The 27,150-nt window shown below is 32.6% G+C and overlaps 3 protein-coding genes across 3 annotated transcripts; 1 reads left to right on the forward strand and 2 right to left on the reverse strand.

The window, feature by feature from the left end:
• The first annotated feature begins 7,638 nt into the window (after positions 1 to 7,638).
• On the forward strand, positions 7,639 to 25,949 carry LOC136216778 (protein DEFECTIVE IN MERISTEM SILENCING 3-like). The gene is made up of 5 exons (XM_066003337.1): positions 7,639 to 7,759; positions 7,863 to 8,052; positions 25,060 to 25,251; positions 25,343 to 25,663; positions 25,733 to 25,949. The coding sequence occupies exons 1-5, from the start codon at positions 7,639 to 7,641 to the stop codon at positions 25,947 to 25,949; spliced, it is 1,041 nt and encodes a 346-aa protein (XP_065859409.1).
• Positions 9,215 to 11,959, reverse strand: LOC136217525 (uncharacterized). The gene is made up of 4 exons (XM_066004112.1): positions 11,225 to 11,959; positions 10,551 to 10,859; positions 10,251 to 10,305; positions 9,215 to 10,153 (listed from the first exon to the last, which is right to left on the reverse strand). Exons 1-4 carry the CDS (start codon positions 11,386 to 11,388, stop codon positions 9,440 to 9,442), a joined length of 1,242 nt encoding a protein of 413 aa, XP_065860184.1. The 5' UTR covers positions 11,389 to 11,959; the 3' UTR covers positions 9,215 to 9,439.
• On the reverse strand, positions 11,918 to 13,781 carry LOC136217524 (uncharacterized). Its single transcript, XM_066004111.1, has 2 exons — positions 13,678 to 13,781; positions 11,918 to 13,536 (listed from the first exon to the last, which is right to left on the reverse strand). The coding sequence occupies exon 2, from the start codon at positions 13,526 to 13,528 to the stop codon at positions 11,918 to 11,920; it is 1,611 nt and encodes a 536-aa protein (XP_065860183.1). The 5' UTR covers positions 13,529 to 13,536; positions 13,678 to 13,781.
• Positions 25,950 to 27,150: the final 1,201 nt, after the last annotated feature.

Here is a 27,150-nt window from a genome sequence, read left to right on the forward strand (position 1 = left end):
TAAAATTTATTTATTTTTTATTAAAGATTCGTTTTCTCTTAAGTCTATAGTAGAATTGAATGATGAATTTTGGTTTTTTGAAATAAATATAAATCTAAGTTACTTTAATATTAAACTTATTATCTAGTTACGTTTTCATGCATCAACAAAGTTACAACTTTAAACTTGTTATCTAAGTTAAATAATAATCAATCTAATTAATCAGTTCCTTAAAATAATAATCGATCCTAATCTAGTCTCTCGGTTTAAAATTAAGAAACTTAACCAAGAACAATATTAAATCCAACTATTCGAATGGTGTGTTGGTTCGGTGAAAGGTCGCGTCGTTTCGCCAAAAGCTGGAGAAATTCGAAGTGCAGGAGCAAGGCAGGTCGCGCCCGAGAGTGGCCATGTCGCGCCCGCGATTCTGTTTGGAACTTTTGGGGCAGAATGTCACGCTCGTGAGTTACTTATTCACGCCCGTGATTCTGACTGTCTTCCAAAGCTGGTTTCCGTCCGTTTTTCATCCGAATGTGCTCCAATCATCCCGAATCACCAAGTATAAACTCCTAACACAAAAACATAGAAGTAAAATCTTCCCAAAATAACAATAAAACACACAAAATAAACAAACGATCAAAGTAAAATACATGCTCAAAACAAGTAAATTTTAGACTTATCATATGTATAAAAATATATTCAGATATCAAGTATAAGCATGTTAAAGTATGAAAGTATGAGTATCAAAAATATATTATATTTTTAGGACTGATCTGACCATAGGTTAATTTGACTCTGTATGCTAACTTTGAGGGTTGAATTGATATCCATAATTGATTTGGTACCCTACATACTAAGTTGAAGGGTGATTTTGACCCTTTATTTCTAATAAATTAGTAAATAGTAATTTAATTTGTTTTTTTAAACAACTAATTTGATTAGAATTTATTTAGTTTATATAGAAATAGAAGATATAAGAGTAAAGATATAAGAGTAATTTTTGTGTATAATCTTATCTTACTTTACCATCAAACCAAATAAAAGTATATTATCAAACCATTACTTACCTTAACTTTTATCCAAATACAACAAGTTATTTCCAATGTTATCAGAACCGGACCGGACCGGACATCAAACCAGATTTATAACTGAGTCACGGATCACTTGCTCAGACCGGATGACGTAATAAATAAATAATATATATATATTAGATATATATAATTAATTGAAAATGCTTTTTATAAATGATATATTCAAAATAAATTATAAACAACTTTTAGTTTGTCATTTTTGGTCAACTTCGAACTTAAATATATAAAGGATAAATGAAGTTTAGAATAACTTGAAATATGTCAACATATTCTATGCTGTGAGACCTTTTTAACGGTATATTATAACTCAAAATGGACAAGTGGTGAATGAGAAATTGATGCTCAAAGTGAACCACTTGCAATGGTTTGAAAGAAGATAAAAGTAAATTAATTATTTTCATCCCACATATGAAAGAAATGAGAATCTTAACTACTTTATAAGTACATGGCCTTTATAAGTCTTTAACAAATTACTAGAAAAAAGACTCTCTCACGCGCAAGAGGGTGCACTCGAATTATCATCGAGTTAGAGGCGCACCTGCACAACGTGGGCGTCGTGAATACCGCTTCAAAATTGGATCCCTTAGATCGGACCCTTTTGCTAAAATATGAAGATTTTAATTTAATATTCAAATTTTTTTAATTAAATTCTAGAAAACCGGGATTGCACCGGTTCCCGGTTCGACCACCGATCACCGGTCCAACTCCGATTTCCAAGGGTTCTCTAAGGGTCCATCGGTTCCCGGTCAGACTGATCCGATCTGGTCCGAATTTAATAACATTGATTATTTGATACAGCCAGTGGCGAATCCAGGATTTGAGGGAGCGGGGGGCAAAATTCTACATAAAAAAATTTTAGACAAAAAATGTAAAATTGTTCAATTTTTTATGACAAAAAATGCAAAATTGTTCAATTTTTGGTGACAAAAAATGCAAAATCGTTCAATTGTCATACATTATTTTCATGATTTTTTTTGATAAAAAACGTAAATTATAATGTTTCCGACTCGTAATCATCCATTTCCGGGATTCTCGGGTTGTTACGCATCAAATATACCTAACGTTTTGGGTCAGGTGCAATTTTACCCCTAACATTTAAAATGATGCAATTTTACCCCTAATGTTTGTAGCCAAGAGCAATTTTATCACTAACTTTGATAAATTGGATCAATTTCAGACACTATTATAAAATACAGTCATTTTTTTCTTTATTTTGCACCAATTGCATATCAATTTTATAATTTTGCACCAATTTTACCTCTAATATTGATAAATTGGATCAATTTCAGACACTATTATTCATGACCGAGAAGACAGTTTGATGAATTATTTCTCAAATTGATCCAATTTATCAACGTTAGGGGTAAAATTGCTCTTGGCTTCCAACATTAAGGATAAAATTGTATCATTTTAGACGTTAGAGATAAAATTGCCCCAAACGTTACACACCATGGTATATGAAATATTTTACTTAATTGGTTCGTTACATAAAAAACTATTAATTAATTAATTAAAAATAATTAATATTTTATTTTAAAAATATTATTTTAAGGTGTTGCGATAAATGGACTCACAAATTGTAAAAAGAAAAAAAAAGTTACACACCATGGTATATTACTAAGGCCTAATACACAAATAACCTCCTGAACTTGTCCAAATGTTACAACTGTCCCCCTCAACTTTCAACTGTAACAACTTACTCCTTAAACTTGTCCAATTGTAAAACATAACCCAAAATTGGGAATTTTTTTACCCCGTGTTTGAAGCAACCGTAAAAAAGTTTCTCCGAATTCGTATCACACCAAAGATCTGATTATCATACTCCACGAGCGTTGCAAATTTTGTATTTCACGTGTTTCTTTAATTGTAGTCCATGTCAGTAATTTGGGGTTGTGTTTTACAATTGGACAAGTTTAAGGGGTAAGTTGTTACAATTGGACAAGTTTGAGGGGTAAGTTGTTACAATTGAAAATTGGAGGGGACAGTTGCAACATTTGGACAAGTTCAGGGGGTTATTTGTGTATTAGGCCTATTACTAATAGTGGTTATGATTACAAATGTTTAGTTGTCAAATTTAGTGTCCTAACCACCACTATTGATGCTCTAATATTTAAAAGTTTAATCAATTAACTAGGTGCGTGCCCGTGTGATGCATGGGTAAATTAAATCCCTATAAGTATTTAGAATAGAAATTTTAAATAATAATCGATTAAAATTAAATTAAATAAATTTAAATTATAATTTTTTTTGGTAGGCAAAGGAAAGAAAAACAAAAAAACCAGAAAAAATTAACCCTGGATTAGCCTAGGAAAGCTAACCATAACTTGATCAGCAGAAATCAAAGAATAAAGGAAGTCAGGAGGCGACGAGAAGGTAGATACAGCAAGCATCCTCTCCTGGCCCTCAGCAGCAAGGCGGTCAGCGACCCTGTTCTGCTCTCTAAAGACATGCCCAAAATTGATGGTATCGAAGGAGGAACATAACCTTTTGTTCCCTTTTAGTAAATTTTGGCTGCATAAACAAATGGTTTTATTATCAGAGATAATTTTAATAGCTTCAAGGTTGTCAGATTCCACAATCAACCTTTTTAAACACAGGTTCTTAGTGAGCCTAAGCCTAGAGAATATTCCCCAGAGCTCAGCAGTGAAGGAAGAACCCACTCCTAGGTTCTGAGCAAAGCCAGACACCCAAACACCTCCAGCGTCTCTCAAGACTCCACCAGCCGCGATCCTACCATCTGAAAGACAGGAGCCATCAGTATTTAACTTCACAGTCCCTTCCCCGGGTTTGATCCAACTTAATAACCGAACCTCCTTCATTTGGATGGTAAAAGATGAACCCTCCTCCTTAAAACTTTCAATAATTGTATTGATTTTTTTAGAAAAATGGGCAATCAAATTAGGCAAGGTAACTGCACCTTCTCCAAAGATATCCGCATTCCTCCACTGCTACAGCTGGTGACAAACAACAGCAAAGAGAATGGCACCATGCTCAAGCTCCGGTAATAACAAACCTTTGACTCCATCAATGAACCAATCTTGACCAGGATAGGCCAAGAATTTAGGCAGCAGATAACCCGGAAGAACTTCCCTCCAAACCTTAATGCTCTTCTCACAGTCCCTAAGAGTATGGCAGATAGTTTCAGCCTGACCTTTGCATCTACTGCAAGTATCAACCTCCACTAAGTGGCGTCTTTTTCTTTCCACGTTAGTGAGCAACCTGTCTTTAGCCTCAAGCCAAAGAAAACTCCTAATATGATAGGGAATCTTTAGGTCCCAAATGCTCTTCCAATCAGCTGAAGGAGGATGATCCGAGTTGATATAGAAAGCCTCAAAAGCAGATTTACACGAAAAGGCCCTGTTGTTTGTATGGGACCAGCAATGACTATCCCTATCATTCTCCTCACTTAATAATAATGAAAATAAATTAGACTTAATACATACCCAGCCCCCTAAAGTTGTCCATTTTATTCATTTAACCCCTTCAACTTAAGGGACATCCTTTTAACCCCCTAAACTCCAAAAAAAAAACGCTACTTTTAACCCCCTATCATCCGACGTGGCATTGACCTAGTCAACGTTTGTGTCTCAAACACAGGAGGCGCGTGGAAGGATTTAGTTCTTGCCTCCAACGGTAAAAAAAATGCATACAGCCCCCTAAAGTTGTCCATTTTGTTCATTTAACCCCCTCACCTCACGGGACAACCCTTTAACCCCTTAAACTCCAAAAAAATCCTAGTTCCAACTCAAGTACGAGCATTGGAGATAAAGAAGATTTAATTGGTGTCTTTCTAATTTTTAATTGGTGCTTTTTTGGTCTCAATCCACGTTGGAATTGTAAAAAATGCTTTAACTTTGTATGAATTATGACCACAGTGTATATAGATACAGTGGAAGGCAATACAAAGGAAGAGGTAAAATCTGATTTGGTATGAAGTATAGAATACAGTGAAAGAGAAGTGATGACTAAATGATATTTATAACAATTTTTCAATATTAAGGACTTTCAAAAGAAGAAAGTAGGAAAGAAAATAGCAAATTATACACACGGACAACATTATATCACGGCAGTCTAAAATATGAGGTTAAAAGTAGCGTTTTTTTGGAGTTTAGGGGGTTAAAGGGGCGGCCCGTGAGGTGAGGGGGTTAAATGAATAAAATGGACAACTTTAGGGGGCTGGGTAATTTAGGATACACACGTGTCACGCGCGTGATGCACACGGACAACATTATATCTCGGTATTCTAAAATAGGGGGTTAAAAGTAGCGTTTTTTTGGAGTTTAGGGGGTTAAAAGGATGTCCCTTAAGTTGAAGGGGTTAAATGAATAAAATGGACAACTTTAGGGGGCTGGGTATGTATTAAGCCAATAAATTACTACAAATTTAAACTTTAACTTAATAGATTTTTTAATTTAAGAAAAAACAAACAAATGAAGCTCAATAATATTTATAACACATTTTACAAATAATTATATTTGCGAGTTATCAAATTTCTCATTTTTTACATGAAAAATGCATTGGCTCTATGTATCACAAATTGAGGCATTGTTTGATAACCAAAAAAATCAGTTAAAAATAAATATTTTCCTTTAATAAAAAATATATTTTCAACATTTATTAAATTTAAATGTGTTTGATAACTTATTATGGTAAATTAAAACATGTATTTTAAATTTTAAGCTACAATACCAATAATAAGAACTTTTTTTTTTTTTGAGAAATTGCTTGTAATATCATTAGATGAAAAGAGAAGTACAACAAGCAAAACGTAAGGAAAAAAACCTCACATGATTACAGATAAATATAATATCCACGAAGGGATGAAAATGACTACAAAGAGCAAAAAGAATTCATCAAAGGCATAAAAAACACAAAATAACAATATATTTCTCATTAATCCAAATCAGTAGAAAGACATCTGCAATCCAAACTTCATTCTTTAGACCATTCCGAACATATGGATCTGAGTCCTTTTTTTGTTGCAACCATGTAGATTTATTGATCTACGGATAAGATAAACCATTTCCGCTCTTGCTAAATCCGAAAAAAGCATAAACGAAAGAATAATAGAGAGCAGATACAATCAGACGGATAAGGAGTTCCGATGAAATATATGAACACATACTAAAAAAGCAATAAAAAAATATAGAAATCTAACCCGGTGTGAGGAGGAAGAAGGAAGATCCTTCGTCCTCCTCAAAGTAGATCAATAAAATATAGAAAGATTGATAAAAAGGAGAAGGCAAAGGAAGAAGATGAAGATTATAGTTTTTCTTCTCTAACTCCCCTTGAGAAATATAATCTATTTCTATTAACTTTTTTTTTCTAAGAAAAAAAAAACAATTCCAATAATAAGAACTTAAAATCATTAAATTCAGTATTTTATTTTTAAGATCTATCAAAATAGTTACAACATTTAATATTAGTTTCAGCATATTAAGAATATTTGCAATAGCATGAAGAAAAATATATAATTTCATGTCAAAAGTATTACAATCAAAATATTTGCAATAGCATGAAGAAAAATATTGCAAATTCAAGCAATATTATATGCACATATAAAAGTGGAACCCCAAACACTGTAAATTGCAATGTTGTGCCATAAAAATATCAATGTAACCCTTTCAGCACCTATCAATTTTCCTCCAATTTCTTCCAATCTTATGGTCACTCACACTTCTCTACCATTCCGCACTCTTAATTATTATCCATTCATTTCAAATTTTACCCGTTTATATTTCTGTCGGTAACACTCCAGTAAAAAATAAAAAACCGACAAAGCGAACATGACCTTATCATAACCACAAATCTAAAAAAAAGTGTACTGACAGGATTCACCTTATTCTAATATTATAAAATTAAGGCTATAATATGATAGTTGCTACTTTCGTTTCGTTTTGTAAGTAAGTGTAAACTCACCTATTTCTTTTTCAAAAAACAAAAACAAATCACTTGTTCTAAAAAACAAATTGAAATTAACATAGATGAAATATGATCTCTTGCCATCGTAGTATATAACCGATTATGATAATCCGCGACCACCGCCACATGAAAGCCCGACTACATATTTGAATTAACTATATAAACTGACATCAATGTACAAAATATTAATGAACATCATTTCATTTGGTTAGCCCATGTAAGACAAATGGATCAGTCAAACATTGAGTAGGAAACGACATATTGAGTTCCATTCATTTATTAAGATTATTTAAAATGAAAACATTGGATTTTTCTCTATTTCCTTGGCATGCATGTCTATTTGTTTTGAATATGAGAAAAAAAAAGCACTCTTACATAAACAGATTGTTAGAATTTTTTATTTCTCAAGTAATTCACTTAATAAACAGTTTATATTAATGACAATTAAAACTGTTAGAAGTACTAAAACCTTTTAGAGAATTAATAACGACCATTAATTTCATTAATATCAATTAATTCAAAGATGTGTCAATTTTTAGTTCTATAAGTTTTTTAATGGTGCATGCTTAGAGAAAAGAGTTTGAGTTCGAGCTTTTTATATATAAATAGATATAGATATTTCTAAGAAGACTTATACACCGAGAACATGGAAAAAGACAGAAAAAAGAACGAGAACATGGCAAACGAAATCAAAAAGCACGAGGATAATCTAAGGTTTTTGATTTCTCTAGATAAGGATTTGGATAAAGATATACTTGAATTAGAAGGTTAATTCTTTTTCTCATGTTTTGAATATATATCTATCTCACTTTGTTAATTACTTACTAACATAGTTATCTGGGAGTCTTGAAAAGTGCACAATTAGTACAGCAATTGCAGGAGACAAGGATAGTGAGGAAGAAACAATTCAGCAAATAATGAAACAAGAAGGAACAACAACTTCCTTATTCTACAAACTCAAAACTAGTCATCCTCATAACTTCCCAATGCACTCAGTTGCAAAGGATGTTCTTGGTGCAGTTGCAACTCTTGCTGGATCTGATAACGATAACCTTAACAGGTTACTAGCTTTCCCTTCTTTCTCTTTGATGTTTGAAGATTTGCATATCTATAGTCAGGGCCGGCTCCGGACTGTTTGAGGCCCTAGGCAAGATACAAAATATAGGCATTTTATACAAAAGTAAAATTATATATATATATATATATATATATATATATATGCAATATCCTCTCTTTTAACATAAAAAATACTTTAGAATTGAAAATAGATGAATATATATATATATATATTCATGTAATATAAAAATTAATATTTATTGAAAAATTATTCTATCCTTTTGAGATGCAAAATCACACTACAACAAATGTTATCTATAGCTACAAAAGTTAGCTATGACAATTATTTTTGTAGCTAATGTATACTAATTGCTAGAGATATAGAAATTTTGTAGCTGTTAACCAATTGTTGCTTCAATAAATATATTTTGTAGCAGTACGTAATGCATTAGCTACAACCTTTCAACTATTAAAAAAATATTGTAGCTAATTAATTTTTAGCTACAAATATGACTTATCTATAACAATATTTATAATTACCAGCTACAAAAGTTAGTTATGCATTAATCGTGGTAGCTAATATATACAAATAGCTACACTTATAGAACTTTCATAGCTATTTACTAGTTTTTGCTTCAACAAGTCTATTTCATAGCTGTATGTAATTAGGTACAATTGTTTGGCTGTGATAAAAAATACTGTAGCTAATTGAATTATTTAGCTACGAATTCTACTTATATATATTATATTTAACATATAACATATGTTTTATTAATTGGAAAAAACTAAAATTTTATAAACCAATCTTGTTAACTGTAAATTTAGTAAAATAAAATAAAAAAATCTCATTTACATCACTTCATAGAAAAGGTATGCATCAAATTATGAAATGTATATAATTTTATTATTGACTAACTCTTTCTAAAATAATAATAATAAATAAAAAGTAAAGTTTTTGTATCATAAGAATTAAAGCTACCTTTTTGAGATTCTTGAAATCCAAAATCAATAAATTTCAATCTTGTCTCTCGAGATTCAACAACTTCAATAACTCAATAGCTTTGCATCCAAACCTGTAACCACAATTGCAACTTTTGAAACGACACCCACTTGAAAAGCCTTAAAAACAACCCTTCCCTTTTCTCGTTACTGCACACTTTAGGCATTTTTTTTAAATGTCTTTTCTATATCCAAAAGAATTTATGTTAGCAATAAGAATATACCCGTATCTACAAATTACTTCATGGATTTCACATTTCATGCTAGATAAACTATTTTTTAAAATATATGTTCATGTATATATCAATTGTACAACTAAGCTTACATCAATAAAATACACAAATCTACTTCGCACCTTTTGTTTTGAGTTCTGGTTCTTTATTTTGATTAATCTATAAAACCAAATCTTCATCATCTGTTTCAGGATCAGAGTCGATAGGTTCAATAACATTACTAGTGATAGTAATATTATCATGACAAGCTTCAATATCATCTTTATCCCAATTTGTCACAACTTCATCCTCCTCGAATAGACTTGTAAAATCTTCTGAAGTATATTGAGTATCTTGTTGAAAAGCTTCTCCCCCAATCAACACTTCACCATTGTTTTCATTATTACTTTTCGGTAAATGCATAAAACTTTCAGAATGCCCTTTCAAAACAATAAGCCAATTAGGAGTCAGTCCATCTTCGACATAAAAGACTTGTTCTACCTGAGATGCAAGGACAAATGGTTCATCTGTAGCCAATTTACGAGTAGTATTAACACTAGTAAAACCATGCTTATCTATCTTTATTCCCCTTCCAATGTTATCAACATCCCACCAATCACATTTAAATAAAACAGTTCGCTTACCTACTAAATATTGAAGTTCTACTATTTCATTAAGAACTCCATAATAATCAATCATTTTGTCACCCATTACTCCTTTCACAAGTACACCACTATTTTGCTTCAACCTTTTTGTTTCAAGTTCCTTGGTATGAAATCTAAAACCATTTATCACATAACCCTTGAATGTTTGAATACCATATAAAGGACCATAAGCCAGAGATAATAATTCTTCATTTACACGTGCATCCCTCTCTTTATGCAATTGCATAATCTATCAAAAAACAAAGTTAACAAAATAAATAAGTTAAAAAATATTGATAAATTAAATTCATAAAGTTTTCAGAATAGATAAGTAATTACAAACTCACCCGATGATGAAACCATTCATCTAAATCCATATTATGGTTATCTTGCTCATATTCACTGTCAACATATGAATTAACTATCATTTGAAAGTCGGGAAGAAAAAGAAAGATTATCATGGAAACAATAGTTGCAAATAGAATTGTTTAAACTAGTTATCAATAACTTGTTAATGGAGCATTAAAAATTCAAATGATTATTTTGTTTTTATTCCTTACTTTCTATGCCATATAATTTTTTTTTTGTAAAAGTATTAACAAATAAATATATAATATCTTATAACATAAGCATATGAGAGGATTTACCATAAAAATGATTGTATTTCTTCACAATTCTTCAACATGTAGATATGAGCTTGTTTTCGTTCTTGTTCGGTAAGAGATCTAGACTTGTCTTGATTCAAAGGAAACCCATTATGTGCAAAGACAGATAACCCTTTGTATAAATCTTCATGAACCCCCTCAGAGTTTCTTTTCAATTGATTAAATTTGGTTTCAATGTCATGCAAGTACCGCCAGAAAAATATTAAACTTTCTTCAACTATATACCCTTCTGCCATAGAACCTTCAGGTCGACTTTTGTTACGAACATAACATTTTAACTTTCGTAAAAACCTGTACAAAGAAATTAATGCATTTATATATGTGTGTTAATTTTTTTCTAACAAAATAAATATATAAGTAAAGCTAAATTCTTAAGAATAAAATTATTCGAATTACAGGTCAAAATCATCATTGGAATTAGCAGGCACGGTCAGTTTAGGCTAAATCAAAATGTAGGTATCAATTCAGTCCCAATATTAAAAAAACTTGACAAATTAGCCCAAATTTAACAAATTTTTAGGTATTAACAAACTTCAGGACTGAGTTGTACCTAAACTTCGATTTGAACTAAAATGACCCTCCCTTCCAACTTTAGGGGTCATTTTGACCCTTAATTCAAAATTATGTTATATAAAATTATAGAATTACGGCATTACCTTTCAATAGGATACATCCAACGATATTGTACTGGCCCACCTAGTTTAGCTTCGGTGGCAAGATGAACAGCTAAATGCACCATTACATCAAAAAATGCTGGTGGAAATATCTTCTCCAACTTGCATAACGTTATTGGAATTTGTAATTCTAGACGCTCCAACATATCTTTTTTCAACACTTTTGAGCATAGTTCTCTAAAATATATGCATAACTCTGTGATGGAATTATAGACCTCATTAGAGACTACACCTCGAATTGCCAAAGGAAGAAGTTGTTCTAAGAGGATATGATTATCATGACTCTTAAGTCCATAAATTTTGCAACCTTTTAAATTTACACAACGTGAAATGTTAGAGGAATAACCATCTGGAACCTTCACGGTCTTCAAAAACTTACAGACTCTACACTTTTGTTCTCGGGATAAAGTATAAGATGCAGTTGGATAAGAAAATTTTCCATCACTTTCAGTTGGATGTAAATCATTTCTAATACCCAATTCCTTCAAATCACGACGAGCATTCAGACCATCTTTAGTTTTCCCTTCAATATCCAATAAAGTGCCAATAATATTATCACATATATTCTTTTCGATATGAATTACATCAAGATTGTGACGTAATAAATTCCTTTTCCAATAAGGAAGCTTGAAAAAAATGCTTTTCTTCCTCCAATTCAAACCCTTATCATCCTTATCACTTTGTTTTTTTTTTCTTAGACTTGCCAAATGTAGTAGATTTAAGGACACTCAGTTGTGCTAAGACATCTTCACCAGATAATACTTTAGGAGCTGGTCTTTTCTCTACTTGTCCATTGAAACATCGCTTATTTTTCCGCCATGTATGATTAATATGTAGAAATCGACGAGCAGACATGTAAGAAAACTTACGACCATGTTTTAATCGAATTGAAGGTGTATCCTTATTGCAAGAAGGGCAAGCCAAAGCTCCTTTTGTACTCCATCCCGACAAATAAGCATAGGCAGGAAAATCATTTATGGTCCATAAAAGTGTAGCACGCATACAAAAATTTTCCTTTTTTACAGCATCATAAGTATCAACACCATACAACCATAACTCTTGCAACTCCTCCACCAAAGGTTGTAAGTAGACATCAATATCATTTCCTGGTGATTTAGGTCCTGGTATCAATAACGACAACATGCAATATGGTTCCTTCATACACAACCAAGGAGGTAAGTTATATACTGTCATAATTACTGGCCAAGTACTGTGTGAAACACTTAAATTGCCAAAAGGGTTCATGCCATCAGAAGCTAATCCTAATCTTACATTACGAGGATCTTTAGCAAATCCTGGGTTTGACTCATCAAAAGATTTCCACACATCAGAATCAGCAGGATGCCTAAGAATTCCATCATCCACTCGTTGATTGTCATGCCAAGTCATAACTTCTGCTGTCTTAGATGACATAAAGAACCTTTGGAGTCTTGGTTTCAAAGGAAAATAACGTAAAACCTTTTTAGGAATATTTTTTCCGCGCTTGTTAAGCTTAGCTACATTGCTATTGGTTTTCCACCTAGATTGACCACACACCAAACAACTTTCTTCTTTTGCATTATCCTTCCAGAATAACATGCAATCATTCTCACATGCGTCTATCTTCTCATATCCCAAACCTAAATCCCGAATCATTTTTTTGCTCTCATAAAAATTCGTAGGTAAAGTCGCACCAGTTGGAAGTGCCTCTTTAAACAATTTCATGATATTGTTAAATGCTGTATCATTCAATCCATAAAGACACTTAATTTGAAATAACTTAACAACAAAAGATAATTTTGAAAAATTCTCACAACCAGGATAAAGCTTTTGTTTAGCATCCTCTAGTAACTTCAAAAATTTTGAAGCTTCATTATTAGGCTCAGATTGTGGAACAGGCTGGTCAATCTCAATTGAATCGAGATTTTTTTTACAAGTTGTATTCTCATTCTCATCTTGTAAAAGTGTATCCATAATTGTAGGTCCAGCTGCATCATGAATCATGTCAAATATATCATCACACTCGTCTGTATCGTTTGTTTGTACTTCATTATCAATGGTTTCCTCTATATCATCAGATTCCCCATGATACAACCATTTAGTATATCCTTTTACAATTCCATTCATCATTAGGTCACCCCAAACATCATCTCTAGCCTTTTGTACAAAATTATTACATTTAGTACAAGGACATGGGATGACACTTCCAAATATAGTGTGAGAGAAAGCAAAATCTAAGAAATCCATTACTCCTTTGATATATACATAGCTCAATCTATCTTGACATTCCATCCATTTCTTATCCATTATTTAATCTGTAGTAACAAAAGTTATAAAAGTAAATTTGTTTACTAGTTCATGAAAGAAATGGTTCATATCCAAAAATTGATTAATCTAATAAAAAATGAACTTTAATCATTATTTCTGATTTATGAAGTAAATATAAGCTTACTTACCACATGAAATCAGCTGCAATTCTCTCTGTAAGCATCACTTGTCCTTATGTAGCTCTGAAACTTGTAATATCCCCTAGGCAATGCTTATGTTGTATCTATACATTAACAAAATAATATAAGCAATGTGAATATGCATGCCCATCAGTTTTTGCAAAAAACTCGTCTATTTCTATAGTCATTTATAAAACACGCTAGGCTCATTAAAGCGCAATGAGGTTCTCAAGCATAGGAGCAAGGTTTAGGTGCAAGGCTGAGCACCATGATGCACATTGTAATAAGAAGAAAGCAACAGTAAAAAAAACACTCTTTAACAAAACTCTTCAATGAAACAAATTCCGGATTAGCTATTAATTCTTCCATAATCATAATGCATAATAATAAATTCTAAATTAAAACTAAAGTTCAATCCACTCCTAAGTTTATTAACTAATAGATTAAACTACTTTTCCATCAAGAATAAAGTTTCCACAGTCCATATTCATCACTCATCAAAGTCATCACAAGTAGTATCATTGTCAAATTCATCTTGAGAGTCAATTTGAAGCTATTCATATTACATAGTAGAAAGAAGGTTGTTCAATTGCATCCACATAGGCTAGCTTAAATACTGTTACTAACCACAATTCAGTGTAATTTATTTCTAGCCCGCATTGTTACCACAAAAAAAATGAACCTGCTAATAAGCCTTTCTTGAAAGCAAAAATTTGCAGTTCTTGTGCAAAAATAAATCAAAATGAGCAGATATTAGTGAACAGAGTGTATTATAAAGCTAACATACTGTAGTTTCTTACATTTATTCAATATCAGTGTAAGTAATCCTTGGTCATTTCGCATTAATTCAATATCAAGCAATACGGAGAACAAAAAAGTGAATTTTTGTTAATGAACTTTTTGACACTGGAAGAAAGAAAAACTAAACCAATAAACAAGCAAATAGAAAAACAACTCCTCTGTTCCCACAGGGTAATGCCCTTCTGCCGCGAAGGAAATTGAATTTTCCAAAAAGCTGCCTATTGCTCTCACTTTTTCTCCCTTATAACAAAATGCCAGCTAAGGGACCTTTCCACATCCCTTTAGTTATTGGAACTTCTTGGCGGCTTCCTAAGTAAGAAAAGCACCTACCAACTCTGGGAACTAAAATTTTAGATGATAAACTAAGAGCCTATAAATGTGGTGGTGAAATAACTTAGAAAATCACCACTGAACTTTTGCCAAATGCTGAAATCAGCAAAAAAACTTCATCAAACCAATTTTTTAACAGAATAATTTGACATGATGATATTAGTAAATTAGACATTATATCCATTTGGCTCGACAAACTAAAGTTTCAAAATCAATTAGGACCCTAAACTAATAAAATTATCAATAAAATCCATGAACTAAAAAATCATCAATTGAGTCTTATTGTATCCTAAAATCAGAAATTGTGACTATTTGATAAAGACTGTAATAATATCTGCGTTGATTCAACATGGGAGGGTCTGAAATTGTTCAACCAAGTGATTTTCGATGAGGCCACAATATGATTTTTTTTAATTAGAATGTGACTCAATTGATGATTTTTGTTTAGATCAATGACCTAATGATGATTTTGATAGTTTAATGTTCTAATTGACTTTGAAACTTTAGTTTGAAGAGTCAAATATAGGTATTATACCAATAAATTATATATCAATTTTTTTTGAATAAATAAATTATATATCAATTTTTTTCCATAAATGTTTTTTTATTATATATTAGAAAATATAATTTTGGATCCCTTTTCAAACGTTACTAAATGTTATTTACTTATATGATTCTATACGAATATAAATTCACCACGTGGCACACACTGAACTTGAGCTATCATTTAAGTAACGTTAACATGTGGCACAACCATAATAAAACTTGTCAATAAACCTCATCAAGTCCGATCAGGGATAGAACCGAGGTAGAAGGCCTAAGCAAAAGAGTGGCCCAAGAGATGGTAATGAAGGGTCGAAATGAGCTGTATTCCAAACTAAAAATGGAGAGAGTGTGACTAGGAGTATTAGTAAAGTGGGTTTACCTCTATATGTAGATGTATTTTAAAATCATGCGGTCCAAGGTGTTAAAATTGGGCAAAAGCCTACAATATCTATATGGTATTAGTTCACAATTTAACAATTGGTATTAGAGCCGATTCTCCACGTATGATGTGTTGTTCGAGGATGAACCAAGCAGAAGTTGTTGCACATGTAACCTAATTTAGGGTGGCAGAGGCTTATTAGTAAGGTGGATTATCCGAGTCAGCCAGCCCACTAAGCGCCACACCTTTCTTGCCATAATGCATTCAATAAAAAGTTGCCACGCATCTTCGCACGACTCATTACACACCACACAATCTACCGGCAACTGTACACCCCTGCGTTGTAGATTAGCACGAGTAGGAAGGCACCCTCTAGCTAGTTGCCATGCAAAGTAACGAATTTTGAATGGCACATCAGCAGCCCATAATATATTCCAAGCCCCATCTACATGGGGTCTCTCTCCACCCTCCATTGACACCGTTAGTCTGTATGCACTCTTAACTGTATATTTTCTAAGCCCTCAATTCTCGGAGTTTGTATATATCCATTACCTTCATCCCGGAGCCATCGTTCGCTCCACACATTTATATCAGCCCCATCGCCAATTTTCCATCTAATACCTTCTTTAATCATAAGCTATGAACTCCTAATGCTTCGCCATATGAAACTGGGTGAGTGCCCTAACCTGGCTCCCAGAAAATCCCCTCTAGGATAGTATTTAGCTTTGAAAATTCTGTTGGCTAGCGAAGACGGATTGGAATACAGGCGCCACCCCTGTTTTGCCAGCATGGCAAGATTAAAGGCAGTAAAGTTTCTGAGGCCAAGGCCTCCAAAACGTTTGGGCGCACAGAGTCTTTCCCAAACCATCCAATTTACTCCTCTTTTGCCAGATTTCTTACTATCCCACCAGAAAGAGTTTAGCATTCTCTGTAATTCTTCCGTCGTAGACACAGGGAGAAGGAACACATTCATGAAATAAATTGGAATAGCTTGAACGGAACATACCTTGCTCAAGCCACTCAGATCCTGCTCTGAAAATCTCATCCCCAATCAGGTTCCAGAATTGTTGATAGAAGCCTGGGTTGAAGTCGTCAGGTCCCGGCGCCTTTTCAGGATGCATTTCGAACAAAGCTTTCCTAAAATCCTCGTTAACAAACGGCAACAAAAGGCGACTATTATCTCTTTCTGTCACCCATTGATCCACACAATTTACCACCTCAACCCACTCACTGTAGCTCTCAAAAAATAGCGAGCTAAAATAAGCATGAGCCACCCCTCTTAAACTCGTCGCATCATACACCCACTCCCCTACCGAGTTCCTCAGGCTATTAATTCGGTTCTGTTTTCTCCTCCCGTTAGCAAACGAGTGGTAGAAATGTGTATTATAGTCGCCTTCTTGAAGCCACTGAACCTTTGAACGTTGTTTCCAATGATCCTCCTCCTACAAAATGTTTCTGAGCAGTTCAGTGCGAGTTACCTCATACATTTCTGCTTCTCTTTCTCCTACTGAATTTCGTAGCCCTTCTAATCTTAACTTTAACTCCTTTATAGACCTCCTGCTTTCTTTCTTTCTTTTTTTTATCCCATAGGCCGAGTGCCAATTGGATCTGCTGAAGTTTTTCTTGGACAACATCATGTTCAATGCTAGTCCAAGCCGCGTCTACCACCTCCTGCAGGTCCTTAAAACTAGTCATCCGCCAATCACCATTCTTCAGATCATGAATCGTGAGATCAATGTGATTAATTAAGTACGAGAGAAGTGAACAGTCGTGATGTCTTCTCCAGAAAGCACAAATCCCACCACTCTGACCCACACAATAAACAACGAAGCAACCATCAAACCCAATCTTGTTTCTGATAAATTCAACTCTCGTTTGGCATACCATTGTCTCGAACAGGAAGATAATGTCAGGCCGTTGAGCTCTAATAAGCTCAGAGAGGATTGTAATTGCCTTGGGGTTGCCTAAGTCCCTGCAATTCCAGCTAAGGATCTTCATCAGGACCGGCAGACGCTAGCGTCCGCCGATTGAGAAGGTTTGATTTTAGTACCTTGTAGAATATTTGGATTGATCTGTTCCTTATCTGCCTCGTTCTGAGCTGCTGGTTCTTTCATCATCATAGATGTCCCATCGACATCCATAGCCTGAACATTTATCTCTCTAATCAGTTTGTCACTATAGTCCGATTTCAGAACATCACTGCCTCGCCTCCTTTTCCTTTCCTCCAGAATTTCGAAGCCCACATCCGAGTTTTTATTACTGCAGCCAGCATCCTCACGCACCCCCTGATAAAAAATGATGGTACCAAAATTCCTTGCTAAATGTTGTGAGGTGTGCTGTTGGCCCTCGGCCAGGTGTTTCCCTCCTCTTTGGGTGGTCACGGGCTCAACATTCTGATTACTACTTTCTGCGTTCTTCCCCTCTGTTTCCTTAAGCCACTTCTCTCCCCCCATCAGGGTCGTTCTCCTAGCAGGAGCTCTCAGTGTGATGTCCCATGGACGAATAAGTTCTTCCTCCTTACTTTGAAAGAAAATCTCGCAGTGCCTGTCGAGATGCCCTATTAAGTCCACATATAAAGCATAATGTAGGGGGCTTTTCATATCTGAATTTCATAGTCTCCCAATTTCGCCCAGCTCTTCTCACCTTTTTCTCTTTCTGTAAAGGTTTACGGATGTCAATGCAGACCCTTAACCTCATGTAATTCTGTTCGTGGGACCACTTGTTCTTAGAATCATAGGCAATGAATTCACCAACTAAGTAACTGAGTGCCTGGGCGACGGTTTCAGAAAAAAGCCCCCTAGGAAGGCCATAGGCTTGAACCCAGAAGAATGAGTGAGTTAGCGAAGTTTCAGCGGGTAATTTCCCTTCCTTCAATTCATACAGGATCAATAGGTTATTATCAAACGTCCAAGGGCTATTCTCCATCACCCATTTCAGATCATACGCGTGATAGAACCTAATTAGCATGAGTCTACCACCAATTTCGGTGATCGTAAGGCCTCTACCCGGTCTCTAGAGGCTAGCTATATGGTGCTTAAAAATCTCAAAATTGAAGTTTCGGTCTGTAATCAGAGAACCAACCAAACATAACTTAAATTCAACTTCTGGCGTACCTTCTCCTTCGATTCCGAATTCGAATCCGTCGTCTACAATGGTGAGTTGCTGCATCTGCGATTCCATGGCCGAGAATTTAGGGAGGGGACTGTCGTTCGGGGTGACAGGTGAGCAGGGAGTTGAGCAAGGTAAGACTCAGGTTCCGCCGTCGGTAATGGATGCCGGAGCCCTAGCAAGCGATTGCGGCAGCGAGGAGGTTATGGAAGGAACTAGAACTCTGAAAGGGAGTAGTTTCAAAAGTTTTTACTAATTTTCCATTAAACGTCAATCTTAATTCATATATTTTATAGGTTACTCAAATATATTATCGTGTGTAGCACATTCTGACAGCCCTAAATAATATAAATTGAGCTTGGATTTATTTAATTTTATATTAAATACATATATAATTTTCAATTCTATATATTATAATACATTATTATTATTATTATTATTATTATTATAAAATAAAAACAATCTGATCTCCAAAAAAAACAACACTATGAATTTTTTTATTTAAAAAAAAACGTGAATGACATATAAATATTATAATATATTAGTTAATAATATCCTATGTTATTTTATCAAAAAAAAAATGATATCCTATGTTAGATAGGATATGCCTTTTCAATTTTTTTAAACTAATGAAATTATAATGATTAAATTGTTTTGGGTGATTATTTCTAATATTTCTTAATGATAGTTCGGCCAAGTAGGAAATCTTCTATTCACAGATTCTTTTCTTAACAAATCAATTTACTGACTTTTAAAAAAACAATTTAAAAACACATTAATTTCTTTTAATATTATACTTGATAAATGATAAAAGTGTTTCACAATAATACAACTCTATCTTTCTTCCACCTCCCCCATTATCAACCACTTCCTCAACGTTCAGTATCATTCTCATTATTTGGTGGGAAATCTAATTTTTACACTCCCTCCAGATTTTCATTGGAAAATTTGTTTACACCTAAAAACATCCCGCTCTTAATTCTCCATCAAATATGTTTCACTATACCTATTTATCAGTATTAGCTTATTTTGTTCTTTTACGTTTTCGCTTGAAGATTATCAGTATTGTGAAGGTCATACCAAAGCTACAACAATCTCCTCCATCTCATCTTGAAAATTAATTAGTTAATTATTTCTTTTATCTCTTTTTATATATAAACTGATTTTTTGTGTTTATTTGGCAATAATTTCCAGTATTCTTTCAAAGAAAACAAGGAGAGATTAACATGCCTAGACATGGAGGATTGAAAAAACGAAAAGTTAGTGATATTATCTCTAGATGTAATTTTGAAAATGAAGTTCAAAAAGAGTTGGAAGTACCCCCTCCTTATTCACATTCTAACACTTCTATGCAACCTACAGGTGTGTAAATTAATAATTAATGTCAATTTATTTAATTTTTTTTTATAGTGAATAGTATTCTTTAATGATATATTTTGTTATCATTATGATATAGGGTTCCAGGTACAACAAAAAATAATCAAATATCATTATGGTGGCTATTTTACATTTTCACCTCATAGGGCCTATGTAAATGGAAGTTTGATGGAGAAAGAATGGGATGAGGATTTAATCTCATACTTTGATATAGTGGGAGATTTGAAAAAATATTGTGACATAAATGCTATAAAAGAAGATAAGTTTTATTACTTGAAAGCAGGGAGCATCGTGAGTAATAAGGATGGACTTGTAGAAATTACAGATGATAAGGGTGTGAAAGATATGCTTAGTAGTTATAGCAAGTTCAAGGAAAAACCAATGGAAATATATACATTAATAGAGAAATACAGTATTGAGTCTAATAATTTTCATGAGGCACAAGCTACAAGTCATTTGGTTCATCAATCGAAAGAAAGTGTTGTTGGTCAAGTTAATGAAGGAGATGGTGGCCTTGAAAACACACCAGGTTCTTTTGTTTATTTTTAATTGTTTAATTGCTATCATTTTTTTTTCTATTTTCACATCCTTGTAATTGAGATTTTATTTTATTTTATTAGGTTCTAACAAGACTAGTAAAAGAAAGACAAGAGGACCTACACGTTGTTTGAAGATTATTGGATTAGATAGCGGACAAAAGTTATCCATAGAATTTGATGCAGATAATCAGGCTGTTGGTGAAAACTCAACTGATTTCATTTGGTTCTTGGGGCAAACAGTAAGAAGTCGAGCATGTTGTCCATTACAAGTGAAGCTGTGGAAGGATATTGACAATGATGTTATTGATCACATGTGGAAAATTATTTTGGTAAAATTATAGTTATTTGTTATTACATAATTTTATTTGTTTTCTAAAGTACTTACTTTTATAGATACTAACATAATTTTCTATGTTCTGAATCTCAAGGAAAAATTCACTTTTGAACAACCAGAACAAAAGAAAGAATATGTTATTGGTCAGATGCAAGCTTTGTATAGAGGTTATAGGTATAAGATGAAGAAGACTTATTTTGATTCAAAATCAACCTATCAACTTCAACTAAGGAACAAGCCTAAACATGTTGATGTAAACGATTGGAAGTATTTGGTTAATCTTTGTAGCGAAGCCACATTTCAGGTTCGTAACTTATTCTGTATTATTAACTGTTGTTAAATATGCTAGTAGGCTTTGTTAACAATCGATTTGGATTTGGAAATTTGAAGTAGCCATCAATATTTTCTGTTGAACCTCACTAAGTTTTTGAAAAATGTTTTTTACTTTAAGCAAAATTTATTTGTCAATTTTAGATTATCAATTCATTGGTTAGTAAATTATTTAAAAGGCATATAAGGTTAAATTTGAAATCTTCCCACTCTGATTGAATTGCCTGAGACAGAGTCTTCTGCCAAACCATAAAAAAAAGTTGGAATGTTTCAGTAGGCCATTCGGCTTTCTCTAGGATGAAAAATCCAACCAATTATCAAATCAAAATTACTTTATTAATTGTTAGAAATAATGGACTATGGAAATAAGAGCTAGGTCCCTTAATAATTGTATTTTGGAATAACACATCTGACTTTTTTTTAGTGTAAAAATCTGAATGTTTTTGGCGTATATAATTCTTAAATCTGATTTTTTTTTTTGTGTAAAAATCTGAATGTTTTTTTATTATTTATTTATTTAGGAAAGAAGCATGAAAAATAAGACAAACAGATCAAAGCGGTCTATGCCTCCATATACCGGAACCAAAAGTTATGCTCGACTTAGACATCAAATGGTAAATATTGTAACGTTCAATTTAAACTTTACAATATGCATCTATTTGTATTTATTTCTAATTGAGTTTATTTAAATTAACTTTTAGGAAAAAAAAGATGGAAAGAAACCATCTCGTGTTGATGTGTTTATTGAGGCGCATAAAAGGAAAAAAGGAAAAGAAGTCGATCCTTTGTCACAAGAGGTTATTGTAAGGAATTTCTTTTATGTTATTGTTATATTATATTATTTGATTTTATTTTCTTTTTTATATTTTATGTGTTAACCTTAAATTTGTCAGGTTAGGCAAAATTTGAACAATTAAAGAAGCAACGTGAAGAAGAAAAAAATTCTTTAAATGATGATGACATATTTTCTAAAGTCCTTGGGCCAGAAAAGAATGGCTATCTTCGTGCATACGGTCCAGGAAAAAGTATCACTGAGTATTTTGGTGCTCGACCAACAAAATTGGAACTTTTAAAGCAAGTTGAAGCAGCTAGAAATGAAGCAAATGAGCATGTACGAGAAGCAAATGAGCGTGTTAATGAAATTCAAAAGCAAATGGAAGAGAAATTTGAAGAGATGAACAAAAAATGGGAAGAAAAGTTCAAGATGATGCTTATAGGTCAAGGACAACCAAATGCAAGCAACAATGGCAACACTTCTACTGAAGCTGTGAGTATTTGATTTTACTTGATTATAAAGAGGTTTAATTGTGCAATTTATGTAAAATAAATTATATTTTATTTTGAAGGAGTTGTTTAATTTTTGCAGTCCGTGGAAGATCTTTAAAGTGGTGTGGAAGACTTTATCGGATATGAAGATTCACTTTGGAGATAACGTGCGTTTGAATATATTTAGTAGTGTAATTTTAATTTTAAGCATTGTATGTTTTAAATATTACTTTTTTCATATTTATTGTTTCGAACAAATGAAAATTCTAAAACTATTCTATTTAGACGATGCTTCATATTATTTATGAATATAAATTTAACTTTTCTTTAGCATTTTTGTCTACCACTAATGGTCATGATTTACCTACGATTAACACGGTTTGATAGTTCAATTAAAAATTAATTTTCACGATGGTAAGATCCCTTGGATCTCAATCAAGCTCCCATCCATCCTTTTTTTGGTGCTAACACTGCTTATTCAACAGCTGATAGGCTTACACCAACAACAACTACTCTTTCTACTCTCTTACTTAATATTATTCATTTTTTGCTTAAAAAATATTATTCATTTTCAACTACAAATTTAAAAGTTATAGCTAATACATAATTCATTTTGCTACATTACTTTTCATTTAAAGCAATAAAATTTAATTTTTACTAAAAAATTAATTTCAAATCCATAACGTCAAGTTTTAGCTATGCCTTATATAATCACATGGTTGTTTATATTAATATTTTGCTACAAGTTAAATACATGTGGTAAAAGAAGTCGATTTTTTAGCTATGAACATTGTTATAAATAACTAAAGTACAATTTATCCTAAACTTAACTTTTCGTAGCTAATTAAATTAATATTTAGCTACAGGAATAATATTTTCATTACAACAAATAAAATTATTATAGTTATATTTTTTTATTTGTGTAGCTATATGTATATGTTATTAGTTACGAGTAAACTAAATTACGTAGTTAAATATTTAGCTACACCACTTCTAGCTACGACAAGCTACGGAATATTTTATTGTAGCTAAATCATCCTGTCACGGAACTTTTTCACTTTAGCCACAAATTCACCCGTGGCTATAAATGATATTTGTTGTAGTGTCACTAATTAAGATTTGGGTAAAGTTCAAATAAAACCCTTGTGGTTTCACTAATTTTCAGATAAAGGATTGTGGTTTACTTTTTGTCAAAACGAGGATTGAGGTTTTTAACTTTAACAAAATAAGGACTTTTTCGATTGATACTATTAAAATCACCTTTGACGACTTCGAAAATGGCATATTTTAAGAACTACTAATATTCTAAGCAACTTTAATTCTTCAACTTTTTTATTTTGAGATTGTTTAGATGATGTTTGGTAAAAAGAGAGAAAGTTAGTGTTTAGAGAGAGAAAGTTCCAAAAAAGATGATTTTCGAAAATCGAAAATGTAGTTCCATAGAAAATATGACATTGAACAACTTTAATTCTTGGAAATTTTCATTTTCAGGTCGTTAAAGATGGTTTTAATAGATTTAATCCAAGTTTGAAACCTCAATCCTCGTTTTGACAAAAAGTAAACCACAGTCCTTTATCTGAAAATTAGTGAAACCACAGGGGTTTTATTTGAAGTTTACCCTTAAAATTTTAAATTCAATGTCCTTTAATGTCTCTTTTTCAATAGATAATAAAGTTAAACCATGTGCTTTAATAGTATATATAACTATTTTTTTATGTCATTTAAAGTTCGAAAAAAAAGACATTGCAAGATTTTGAAAAACGGTAAAATACGGATTTGACAGACAAATATATAAAATATAGACTCGATAGACATATGTATATATAAAATATGGATTTGATTGACAGATATATATTGGATTTGGATAATTCCATGATGGTCCTAACATATTAAACTAAAAATACATATGAGGCCCTACTGTTTTTTGGGGCCCTAGGCGGTGGCCTTGGTTGCCTTAAAGGCAAGCCGGCCCTGTCTATAGTCATACTTGAGTTAGTATTGTTAAAGATAATAAATACTATTTTCAGAATGCTACTTTGAGCTATAAAAAGCAAACATGAGATCACTAACCAAACAACTAAAACTCTCAATTTTAAAGTGAAAAACCAAACTCCCACTTATTTTTAACTATCAACTTGAATGGGGATACTGACACCATCTCATTTAGGCCAAATAATATGAATAATCGGATTGGCCCTAAATTTTAGAGATGCCCTTGTGCTTGAAGCCTATACAATACAACCGATCTTGTGCAATTTCTTTTAATAAATCGGACATGATTCAGACCTAATCTAAAAGACTTTTATACGGTATCAAACAACCAATTGAACCAAATTAAATCTTAATAATAGTTTTTATTATAATCTCTGCACTTTGAACAGGCTTTTATCTGAGTACTTGGGAGTAGAGAAAATGCTGGGAATAGTGTGTAGAACTTACGAAGGTGTGAAGGCTTTGGAGACTTATGAAAGGGGAGGCAACATAAACAACAAGGCTGGTATTCATGCCCTCGGAGCTTGGACTCAGATGAAAATCAGTGGCCGTTTTCTAGTTATCTGTATTGAAGACATGAGGTAAGACTACATTTTTTTATCTCTATTCCTGCAATAATAGAACCACATCTAGATGTTTAACTGACTATAATATTTTATTTTGCATTATTAGGCCATATACTGGAGGTTTCATAAATGGTGACCGACAAAAGAAGCTAGCTCTTCCAAAGCCAAAGTTACCAAATGGATCATCTCCCACGGGGTTCCTTGATTTTGCAGTAAACATGATCAATATAGACACTCGAAATTTGGCATGTGTGACTGGAAATGGATATGGTCTTAGAGAGACATTATTCTATGAGCTTTTTTCACACCTGCAAGTCTATAAAACCAGAACTGATATGCTTCATGCTCTTCCATGCATAACTGAAGGAGCTTTGTCTTTAGACGGTGGTATTATAAAGAAAAACGGGGTCTTTGATCTTGGCGATAGGTAAGTCTTATGTTCTTTGTTGTTTTTGTGTTAATGTTTTCAATTTTTCATGGATCATCTTGTTTACAGGAAGGATGTGGAGGTGAAATTCCCAGTAGTTTCCAACAAGTGCAGTACAACTGAAATCCGACTTAAAGAGAATATCAGGAAACTGAAATGGGAAAAGATTACAATAGCTGAGGATATGCAAAGAGAGCAGTCATTGTTAGACAAAGTGAGGGCTGTCAACAATGCTAACTTTTGGAAGCGGGTACAAAGTTTAGAATACAAAAATTACTTTGTTTAAGCTATGTCCAAAATTGGTGTTAGAATGATTTTCCATCCCAGATTGCAATTACTTCCATCTGCCATAAATTTAATATGCTGGCATGTAGTTGGTTAATTCTATTTATGAACTTTTCTGAAAAACAATTCCGCAATCATGTTCATTAATTGTGTTTATTTGAAATTTACTTAATAGAAAACTACATAGCTTTAAAAGCTATAAAACTATGTTATTTTACATTTTCTCTTTTACATAAATACAATTATTAGAAAAATAATGGAACCAAGATTTCTTATGAGCCGTTCATGAACATTAAAATCAAGTTTGTTCATGAACCTATAACCGAGCATCTCGTAAGCTTTCAAGCCGAGTTTCATCGTGCTCAAGTTCAATTCGTTTATAAATCGACTCGAACACGGTTAAGCTTTTTTTTTTTTTGGATCCATGACACTTTTCCATGACAACGGCGTAAGGGGAGGGAGTACAAACAATTCCCATGCACGGGGCTCCAAATTTAAGGTGGCCAAATTTTTATTATTATACAATATCTAACTACATTATATTTATTATTTATTATGTCAAATTAAGTGAATGTTAGGTTATCCAAGAAATATCTAGAGTCTCACGGTCTAAGAGTCTTAAAGGATTCAATTTTTTTTAATTACTATTATACAATATCTAATTAAATTATTTTTATTATATTTATTATGTCAAAAATCAAGTTAAAGTACTTTGATATTTCATTTTAGGGTTAATTACAAATAACTACCATGTGGTTTGGCCGATTTGTGATGTGGTACCTGTGGTATTTTTTTTTTTTGCAAACGCAACCCTATGGTTGCAAAATTTTACATGTTTTTTTACTTTGCCAAATTTGGCAGATAACGACCTCAAAATGAAAATTTTCAAGAATTAAACTTGTTTGGTATCATATTTACTATAGAACCATATTCTTAATTTTTCAAAATCATCATTTTTGGAGTTTTATCTCTCTAAACATTTTCTTTCTCTCTCATAAAAAACAACAACTAAATGACCTCAAACCTAAAAACTTGAAGAATTAAAGTTGCTTAAAATATCATTTAACTCTTGAAATTTTTTTATTTCGAAGTCATCATCGGCCAAATTTGGTAAAGTAAAAAAAAACATGTTTGCTTAAAATATCATTTAACCATAGGGTTGTGTTTGCAAAAAAAAAAAAAAAATACCACAGGTACCACAT

The sequence above is a fragment of the Euphorbia lathyris genome, chromosome 2 (assembly GCF_963576675.1).
Source record: "Euphorbia lathyris chromosome 2, ddEupLath1.1, whole genome shotgun sequence".
NCBI classification, from domain to species: Eukaryota; Viridiplantae; Streptophyta; class Magnoliopsida; order Malpighiales; family Euphorbiaceae; genus Euphorbia; species Euphorbia lathyris.

What these genes read in the sequence shown, in the direction of transcription:
- LOC136216778 (XM_066003337.1), top strand. Translation starts at nt 7,639, where the DNA reads ATGGAAAAAGACAGAAAAAAGAACGAGAACATGGCAAACGAAATCAAA. An exon ending in GATAACGATAACCTTAACAG is followed by an intron (nt 8,053 to 25,059) that starts GTTACTAGCTTT and finishes CACTTTGAACAG; the next exon opens with GCTTTTATCTGAGTACTTGG. An exon ending in ATCTGTATTGAAGACATGAG is followed by an intron (nt 25,252 to 25,342) that starts GTAAGACTACAT and finishes TTGCATTATTAG; the next exon opens with GCCATATACTGGAGGTTTCA.
- LOC136217525 (XM_066004112.1), bottom strand. Translation starts at nt 11,388, where the DNA reads ATGTTGGAGCGTCTAGAATTACAAATTCCAATAACGTTATGCAAGTTG. An exon ending in TGGATGTATCCTATTGAAAG is followed by an intron (nt 10,860 to 11,224) that starts GTAATGCCGTAA and finishes TTCTTTGTACAG; the next exon opens with GTTTTTACGAAAGTTAAAAT. An exon ending in GAAATACAATCATTTTTATG is followed by an intron (nt 10,306 to 10,550) that starts GTAAATCCTCTC and finishes ATATGTTGACAG; the next exon opens with TGAATATGAGCAAGATAACC.
- LOC136217524 (XM_066004111.1), bottom strand. Translation starts at nt 13,528, where the DNA reads ATGGATAAGAAATGGATGGAATGTCAAGATAGATTGAGCTATGTATAT.